The 9,905-nt window shown below is 40.6% G+C and overlaps 1 protein-coding gene across 2 annotated transcripts in view; it reads right to left on the bottom strand.

The window, feature by feature from the left end:
- Window positions 1-9,905, bottom strand: part of LOC102375127 (solute carrier family 22 member 5) — a 55,408-nt gene that overhangs the window by 21,375 nt on the left and 24,128 nt on the right. Inside the window, exons 2-4 of one of the 2 annotated variants that reach the window (XM_025204039.1) lie at window positions 5,571-5,674; window positions 2,502-2,656; window positions 1,338-1,509 (exon numbers count right to left, since the gene is read on the bottom strand). In XM_025204039.1, the coding sequence (XP_025059824.1) occupies window positions 1,338-1,509; window positions 2,502-2,656; window positions 5,571-5,674 (431 nt within the window). The other variant, XM_025204040.1, reaches the window with a different exon arrangement.

Consider the following 9,905-nt stretch of genomic DNA (forward strand, 5'->3'; position numbering starts at 1 on the left):
CACAGTTCGAGTGGCCAAGGTCTGGAACGGGCTCCCAAGGGAGGTGGTGCTCTCCCCTACCCTGGGGGTCTTCAAGAGGAGGTTAGATAAGCATCTAGCTGGGGTCATCTAGACCCAGCACTCTTTCCTGCCTATGCAGGGGGTCGGACTCGATGATCTATTGAGGTCCCGTCCGGCCCTAACATCTATGAATCTATGAACACTGTCCTTACCTAGCACCTGCAGGGTACAGGCTAAGTTTTGGGGCACTGCAAGCAAGCATGTAGGTTTTAGAGTGTTTAGTGGAGGGCAACACCTTTAAAACCTTAACTGTAGCAGAGCTGCTGCACAATGGTAATGTGTGCAGACTTCTTGTCAACATCCTTGATTTGGTTCCTGATCTTGTACCTGCAAATATATTTTTATAACTCGTTGGCATCCAAATATCTGATCTGTGGGTTCAAATTATGTCATTATTATAATACTGAATATAAAACCGTATTTCATAACTCGTCATTATTCACAAGTAGTCCATGATGACTTCGGTCATTGGTTAGGGTTGCTGTTTTTACAGCTTAACAGTTCACGAAACAGCTTCAGATTTAGGCTATGCTTATGCCATCCAGCTTCAAAGCAGTAATGCTCCAGTGCTGCAACCTAGCTTGCAGAAGTGTTAAATTTAAAGTGGGAATTCAGGTGTTATTATCATTATGCCACTCAATGACATGGACATAATAGCAGTTTGCAGAAATGACCCACAAAATACATGTGGGCAGAGGGAAAAAAGAATTAAATCCCCTCACAGCAACTCTTTTCCCATTATTGAATAGGAAAAGGGAGATAAGTTTACTGTCCATCTCCCTCTGACTTTCAAACACAGCAGAGATCAGTTAACCTAAATGGTGCTGATTGATGAGGTTTAGGATTCTGTGTTGGTGCTACAGTGCCATCCGCCTGGTTGCACATGAGTTTACTGACCTGTTGCTTTATATAAAACAGTGCTACCAATGGGCTGGATTCTGATCCCAGTTACACTGGTATAAAGATATTTATAGTGGCATAACTGAAGAGTGACTTTGCCTATGTCACTGACTGAGAGGAAGAACTGAATAGAAACTTTTAAGATCCAACAGAACAGATTAAACCTGGCTATTTCTATTATCTATGCTTTCAACCTAACCGCTGAAAAAGAGGACACACACGCATGCACGCACGCAGTTTCAAGTAATAACTTGTTTCTAAGAGTCACCATTGTGTCAAGATCTGACACTGTGGTCATGTAGGCCTTGCATCTGAATCCTGGCAGCCACAGCTGAGACTTTCCAAAGCCTCACACCTTTGAAGGTAGATGCACTCACCACCACAGAGGAATGCAGAGCAGCCCAGGTAAAGTAAGAGCCAGAAGCAGTGTCCGCCAGTCTCTGATGAAGTAAGCAAACAGCGGCAGCAACATGTAGCCAAATGCATAAAATATGCAAACACCTAATGTGCAGTATATTATGCGAACTGATTTGCCAAGAATTTCCGTGCCTGTTCAAAACAAGGGGGTGCAAATTAGCATTATGATAAAAACAAACAAAACAAAAGCAGTCAAACATTATAATGCTACAGAAGAACCAAAACTACCCTTTAGCAAAACTACTCCTGACATGCTACAATGGATCATTATATTAGACGTTTCCCCCCTGTTTTAAAGAGATAATCACTAGATTTCTCTTGCATCACCAATCCTTCCTCATGGGAAGTACTGGTATGAATAAAGACAGCAAAATGAAGAGTTTAAGTTCTTCTAAGCCAGCAAGGACATTATTTCTGATTCTGAACTCCTAGAATTCTCCATCCAACACCAAATTAAAAATTTCTTTAAAAGTATGTTTTTCTAGGCTCTGCCTGGTGAATCTTTCATAAAACAAAGTGTTTTTAAGTTAACCTTTGATAGATCCACAAGGGTGTTCTGGCCAAAATACAAAAAACAAACAACCAACCCCCAACAACCAGCCACATAGAAATATTTCTTCAGACCAATGTTGAGTCTATTTCACTTCCAATCAAATACAACTTACTCTTTGCTATAACAGAATGGATGAAGTGACAGAGGTGATATGATAGTTTAATTTTTACAAAAGGTTATTCTCAAGTCACACTTTGATTTGTAATTGTTATAAACAAACATGTATTTAGATCTAAAGGACAGAATCTAAAACTTTGAATTACTGGTTCTGTATCTCCACCTGCATATTAAGGAACATGTACCACAGCTCTCCAATTACAGGATGCTTTTGCCTCAGATAAATATCGGTTCCGATTTTCTTCATTTGCCTATTTTAATTTGGCAGACAAAGAAGTTTACTAGCACTATCTTGCTATTTTACCAAAAGGACATTTTGAAACAGACTGGAAATTAGCAAGGCTATATTATTATTAAACGTGCTACTTGGGAATAAAATTGCCATTGCTAGCTGGGGATGGGAGGAAGAGGACGTTGCCACAAAACACAGGTTATGTATAACACATTTTCGTACCAAGCACAAAAGCCGCCACATAGTTAGAGATCTGTCCCATGCCGACGAGGACAAAGAGCACTGAAAACATCTCCCAGTTGATGGAGAAAACTTGCAGAAAGCTGAAGCCAGTTTGCACCCCCATGGTCACAAACAGAACATTCTTCCTGCCAAACCTTCAAAGAACAAAGACAAAAAAAAATGTAAGAGGGTTGTAAAACAAACCTTTGTGAAAGAAATCTTCTGTGTGTCTACATGAACAAGGGAGCAACTCAGGCAGCAGCAGAAAAGCATATATACACTAAGAAGTACACTAAGAATCTCACTGGGCAAAATTAGAATATCTTAAGGGCTGTAATAAAAGGCTTCTTTGGAGCTGTGGTGGGAGGTTCTCTCTTCATTGTTGGACTGAACATGGACATGTGTAGCCATCTAGAAAAGGAGTTAGCCACAATGCATCTGATTAGGTACTGGTGTTTCAAAAAAGCTGTTTCTTTTCTCCTCCAAGTCAATATCAAATCCATATTCCAGACTGAGATGTTAAAACATTAGGTGGAGAAGTGGAGTATTTTAGAGAGGCAGCAAACCTCAGGAATATGGTTATTAAGGAGCCATTTCTGCAATTCTAACTCAGCTATACCAAGTGACACCTTGCTGTGTTAATAACGCAAGTGATTTCCAATGGGACTGTTTGTTCCTTACCAACATAAGGGTGAGCGAGTTTGAGACTAAGTTCTGGTACTTATGATTGGAACAGAAGTTTTAGCCTCAATGTTTTGGCAGGTTCAGTTTATATTTGCATTTTGGCCTGGTTATCTAAATATCATAGCTTACCTTGCCTTCCCAGTTTGGTGGCTGAAACCCTGCTGATCACATATATAATTCCACTTCATAATTAAGCTTGGTCAACACACAGCAATTGTACAAGGAGGGCCAGATATGGCAGTAAGGGGTATGGTATAAATTTTAGTTTGGCATAAGAAACAATGATTCACAGATGAAGCAGCATAAGGTTTTAGCTCATCTATTTGCTCTGATCTGCTGCTTTCTCACTTAATCTTACCCCTCAGATGAGGAGCGCTCAACTCCTGGCCCATGAGATGCATCTGGCCCCTGCAGCTGTGTCATCTGGTCCATGGGGCTCCCCACAAGTCCATGGAGAGGCCCCTGGGCTGTGGCTCTGCACGCTAGATCAGGCATAAAGGGTGGCATGGGGCCACGTGGGGAAGGTGTGAAGGCCTACCAAGGCCACGAAGGCCCAATCCTGCTGTGGTCTGGCCTGCAGACTGGCCCTGCACCTTTCATGTGACCCGCAGGGCCAAAATATTGAGTAGCGCTGCCTGCTCTGAGCCCAGAAAGACAGACTGCAACATGTCTGGGCTACTATTTCAGAGGCAGACTTCTAGATGGTGCTAGAGTATAAGACATACCATAGTGGAGAACTCCATGGGAGTAAAAAGCTGCCTAAACAATCTCCCATGGGATAGTGTGGTGTTCTAGTTATTGAGCTAGTTTCCATATGTACATACTGTTGTATTAATATCAGCAGAAGATATGCTATATGTATTAGCAGAATTACCCTTGCAAACACCATCCTGCAGGGTTCTGTGGATGGATGAAGAAGAGGAAGACCTAGGACCGGCTGGACCAGCAACATCAAAGACTGTACAGGATTAAAACTGACTGATTGTTACAGGGATTGCAAAAGACCAGGGTGAATGGAGGAAAGTTATTGCTCTATGCAAAGGTGCCCGAATGGTTGGTGTAGCCTCAGGATTGACTGACTGATGTATTAGCAGGGGTTGTATTTAGCAACATTCCTTTACATTATCACTGAACTATAAAGACTGCCGAGTCTTCCTTCACCAGTGTCAGATTCGAAGGGTATGTTTATACAGCAAAATGGTGGTGTGACTAAATCGCACGTTAGCCTATGAATGATAGCTTAATTCATGTAGCATGGGTAACAAAGCAATATAGACAAGGCAACATAGACCTTCGTCCATGCTAGGAATACACAAAGGGTTCCCACAGGGTTTGTACTCTGGTTGCCAGCGTGTGTTGAAATCTGTGCTACTCTATTTTCACTAGTATTGTGCAGAAAGCAATACCAGTACTGAAACAGCCCTGCAACAGAAGTCCATTCTTTACAGAAGAATAAAAAGGCTGGATCCCAGAGATCAGACCTCATTAGTATCTCATTAAAACTGACAGAGCCATTGCCCAAGTAAGAACTTCAGGATTTGGCCTATAAAGCTGTAAACCTATACAAGTTTTGGTGTTAAATCATCAAACAGAAACCACCCCTCCACATTATTCAATGGGAACTGAGTGGCTGCCACATGCTGGGATGCATGTTAGACGTCATCCAGCTTGCAAAGCACATTTAAAACAAAATTCAGATATTTGAAATTCAAGAGTGCTACTATTTTTTCCACCTTTGTGCGGACAAACAGAACAGCCCATGGTACTGCTATCAGTTAGGTCAGAAAAAAGAGCAACAAACATCTGTGTTACGAAGACTGATAAGAAACACTGATGCTTTCCAGACTCCACAAACTCAAAATGTTGGACTTAGACCTTGAATTTGACATGAGGTACAAGAGAAGCTATAAACATTTGTACAAGGGGAGCTTTTGACTTGGCCTAGGGAAAAGCAAACATGAGTAGAGTAAGTAACAAGAATAAAGGATAGTTCACAGAAAATCAAATAGCACACCAGGATCTGATTTTCAAGAACAGCCTGTAAAATTGTGTCTTTTCATGGATGAATGAGTTTAGTTGAGAACTGACCTCCTCCTGGATAAAAAAGACCCCCATAATAGCATTTTGCCTTTATTTTAGGTGCTGCATCAAAGCTTTGTCTACAGAACAGATGACCCAACAGCAAACATAACAGCACTCAGTCCTCACTAGTGTTTTCTTATAGGCTACTAATACTAGCACCGAAAAAGGTCACAGAAATATGAGGATCAGTTTAGCAAAAGAGCATAACTTTTTACCACAGTATGAAAAGATTACACTGGTTGATTTCATTTCAAGAATTGTTTGAAATATAGTAATCAGATCAAGAACCAGTATATACTTTACTTGTCTGAGAGCTGTCCTGATACAAAAGATCCGACTAGCACGCCCACAAAAAACAAGGAGGTAGTTAAAGGAGCTTTCCAGTCATCATCGCACACCAGATTCCACTGCAAAAGAAGAGGGCAAGACTTAGCATTAAAGCATTATTGACAAAACACTTAAGATTTTTTCCATTCTAAATTAACCCAAAGTAATCCAAATGTTTGGGCAGCAAATAATTACACTGTACGTTCTGAAAGAAATAAACCCCTCTCAGAAGAAGAGAACAGTCAACCTGTTTGGGGGAAAAGAGGCAAATTGCAGGGCCCGATTCCCAAACCTCCATCTGCAGCGGAGTCTGAATTCCACGTTATTTGGAGAAATTGAGACACCCACAATATGCAAGCCCTGCGTCATATGCAATCTTCCTCCAAAGCTGATGCCTTTGAACAGATATAAAGTAAATTGCAAAATAACCTTTCCTCGTGGTTTGTAACAACTCCCCTAAGGGCAATGGAAACACCCAATTAAGGTAAATGAGTGTAATTGCGCTAATTCTGACACGAGTTAGATCATGCCCTAACTTACTACATTATCCTCCTCTTGTGTGTGCAGTAAACCTTCCATTAGAGCTCTGGATTTCCAACTTGGGACAAGATGCAGACAAATGTAATGCAAATATGACGTATGTTACTGCAGTCTCCCTCCAAACTCTATAAAATGAAGACTTGTGGGCAGAAAAAAAGGTGTATAAAAATGACCTAAAGGTTAAAAAATATGCTCTACAAACTCCACCAAGGAATTAGATTTTTTGATCCCCTTTGTAGAAATGCAAATTCACATACTTACTTAAACTGTTGAGGCTTTTTTTTTTTTTTTAATTGGAGAAAAATAAAAGGAGGGAAAAAGATGTTCAGTAAAGTAAGTAAAGGTCTGCGATAGCTTTCAACTGCTCATGTAACTCGGGGGAGTTAGTACAGACATTCCTGAAACAATATAGATTTCAAGCGCTTGAAATCTATATTTAAAAAAGAGTAATTGCGAAGCTGAAAGACCGGTATCATTTCTTTTACCTGAATACTTTCACAATGAACATTTGGTTTTCAAGCTATACAAAACAAAGACAATATGGAAGTTAAGTTTTGTGCACATCCCTGTTATGCCAACAGCACAGGAACAGTTGCAAAATCCACCCCTTCCGAAGGGGGGGCGTTGATCGTTAATTGGCTTTAACAAGGGACCACTGAGTTCAGGAGGCGGGGAGCTTTGACAAGGTGGCCTCACAGGAGACTGAGCATGAGACTGGAAGCCAGAAAGTCTCGTGCTCTAGTTCTGGCCATGCAACTGAGTATGGCCAAAATCTACTCATCCAATGGTCCCCCCCAACCTTGATGCAGGTGTCCAGGAGGGAACTGCACAAGACACGGGCAATATCTGGGAAAACCCAGCAACTAAGAAAAAGGTAACCTTGTTACCTTAACATAATCACCCTTACTGAGCACATTTGAAACCACTAAAAAAAAGAAAAAAGTTTTTCCTGGCAATACTCACCTTCCAATAACTACAATCATTATGCTATTGTCCTGCTTGCACCACCTACTAGTTGTTCCTTGATTTTGCCTGGTATTAGCATAAGGTTAACTGGCTTTTCCACTTACCTTTGTCAAACATTGGTGAAGGATTAGCTCCCCCGCAGCCCATCATTAGTCTAGAACTTCTGCAGTCTTCTATGATTTGTTAAAAATGAACATTAATGGTTCAAATTTCCTTGGGTACTTCTTTAACCACCCCTCAACCCTTTTGTGGTTTGGTACAAAAAACAAACCCAAAACCACCAAACCTACATTCAAGTAGTCCTGTTCTGCGGACTTCAAAATGCTTAACTTCAGAATATGAAATGTTGTATACTCCTTAAAAACTGAACGGTGCATTTCTATCTATATACAGAACAGTTATGTTAACAAATAGTGCTGCCTTTCCTGTGCTGTTAAAGTCATGGTTTGGAAAATACAGATATGAAGCTCTATTAATATCAACTGTAGTGGGCCCTTGAAGAGTTCCTGTTTTAATTTGGTAGGCCTTAAAAAATGTAAAATAAGAAAGGTGGAAAAAAAACAAACCTGCTTAGTATAATTCCACAGTAAAAAATATAAGCCATTCTTGATTATCTAGTATTAGGCTCAAAATAATTTTCCAAAACAGGTTGATGGGATTCCCTTCAATAAATGTATATTTTGGACTAAAACAATGGATTAGACACAGGCGATGTCTAATGTCAAAGACCTTGGTTGGGCAAGCCAGTTTACACAGATTAGTGATTTTGATACAAACTGTTCCAAAATCTTCCCGCAGTCAGATTCCACTGTTTATCTTCACTTAGTGTTCTGCCCTGTTATGTCTGATGAAAAATAAACTCTATTATCTTAACAAGAAAGCAATACATGGCTAATCGCTGAATTCACTCTAGTTCAGAAATTACTATACCTACCCTACAAACAAGAAAAAGAAAGTTGTACGACCTTTTGGGAAATTTTAGCAAAGCACATTTAGCACTTTGGAAATATGCAGCAAGCGATCATCATCAAAACTTACATAACTGACTGTTTTCACTGGCTATCCATCAAATCACACATTGTACTTGACCATCGCCTAACGTGCTAATATCATCATATAACGTATAGTGAACAATATTCCCAACAGGAACACTGTAATAATAAATACCTTAACCTTATTCTTTGCTCGTCCCACCCTCTGCAGTAATTAATGGTATTAGGCATTGATTTACACATATTAACATGGGACAAAGATCCAACTGGCCAAAGAATAAGTCATGTATAATGTCACTAGATATGGGACAAGATAGGTTTTTGGTGCTAGCTTTTACTGGATCAACTGCATAGTTGGATGAAATGCAAGACAGGCTTTTAGACACAACATGCTCTCACTGGGCATTGTTTACAGTATTAAGGTTTAAACCTTATCTTTTTACTAAGTCACAGCTTCTCTTCCTAGGTTGTAGTTATTACTTAAAATTCAATCAACCCTAGATGCCAGAGTCAGCAACAGCTTCAAGATCTGAATGAAGCAGCACAAGGAATGTATCGGGAAGCCAAAGGTCACAATAAAAGAGAAAACCTACATACTAATCTGTTACACAACTCACTTGGAAAGCCAGTACCTCCCTGCCTTAATTAGATATGAGAAGGAACAGCTATAGGTACCTGTACAGGGTGGCCAAGGTCAAAGGACCACATGCGAAACCTGGGAATGGATGTCCAGGTCATCTGAATCTTCACCCTTCCCTAGGCCTTTATTTGTCTTAGTCTTCAGCTACACTTACAAGTTGCACTGGCCTACCTCTGTTGGCCAGAGGCATAATTCCTCCATCTGGTCCACACCAACACAGCTATACCAGCAAAGGCCCTAGAGTAGACACAATTATACCAGCAAAGGTCTTCTGCCATTTAAACTGTGCCAGAAAAAGAGCTCCCTTAGGATATTGCTGGTATAGCATTATTGGCATAGCTGTACCAGCAAGCCCACTCAAGGGTACACAAGGACTGACCACTAGTTCATGACGACCCCCTGCGATTTGTATGCCAGGACCAAGTGGGGGAACGCTAAATGGTTAGGGCCTCCTGCAGAAAACAACAGGTCCTTTTGCTTGCAGCACAAAGTATGTTCCTCTGCAAGAAAAGTGAAACTAGCTCTAAAACTAAAAACATTTTTAAAATTTACTTATTATTTCATGAACTCTGAACCCTTTAATTCAGAGTATTATAAAGGAATGTTATATTTAAATAGTTACATTCCCAGTAGCTGTAAGAAGTGTTAAGTTGTTGAACTGGCTAGATTGGTATTTTCTCATCATATTCCCCTTTAAATAGTTTATACAGCACCTTACATCCACAAGGAAAGCGTGCTGCAAGCTCTGTACAAAGTTCATGGCAGTGAAACGAAGACACCGCAGAGATAAAACATTACAACCATGTTATCTGCAGAACCAAGCCAGACAACAACACTGGAAATAACGAAGACTATGGTACCAAAGCAAAACTGCAAGGAATTCAAGTAGACAGCAAGTGCTACCTTCCGTTGAAAAAAAAAAAACAGCCAAGACAGCAAGGCTAACTAACCCCTCTAATGTTCGTGGCAAGTGCTATGAGACCTATAGTTGCATTCAGTGGTCAAGGCCGTTTCACCCCATTACGATGTCATAGGGATAATGGAGACCTGGTGGGATTCCACCCATGACTGGACCACGGGTATAGATGGCTATACCCTGTACAGGAGGGATCATGTAGAGAAAAGGGGCGGGGGGGTAGCTCTCTATGTTAAGGAAAACTACACATCCCTGCA

The sequence above is a fragment of the Alligator sinensis genome, unplaced genomic scaffold (genome assembly GCF_000455745.1).
Source record: "Alligator sinensis unplaced genomic scaffold, ASM45574v1 scaffold135_2, whole genome shotgun sequence".
NCBI lineage: Eukaryota > Metazoa > Chordata > Crocodylia > Alligatoridae > Alligator > Alligator sinensis.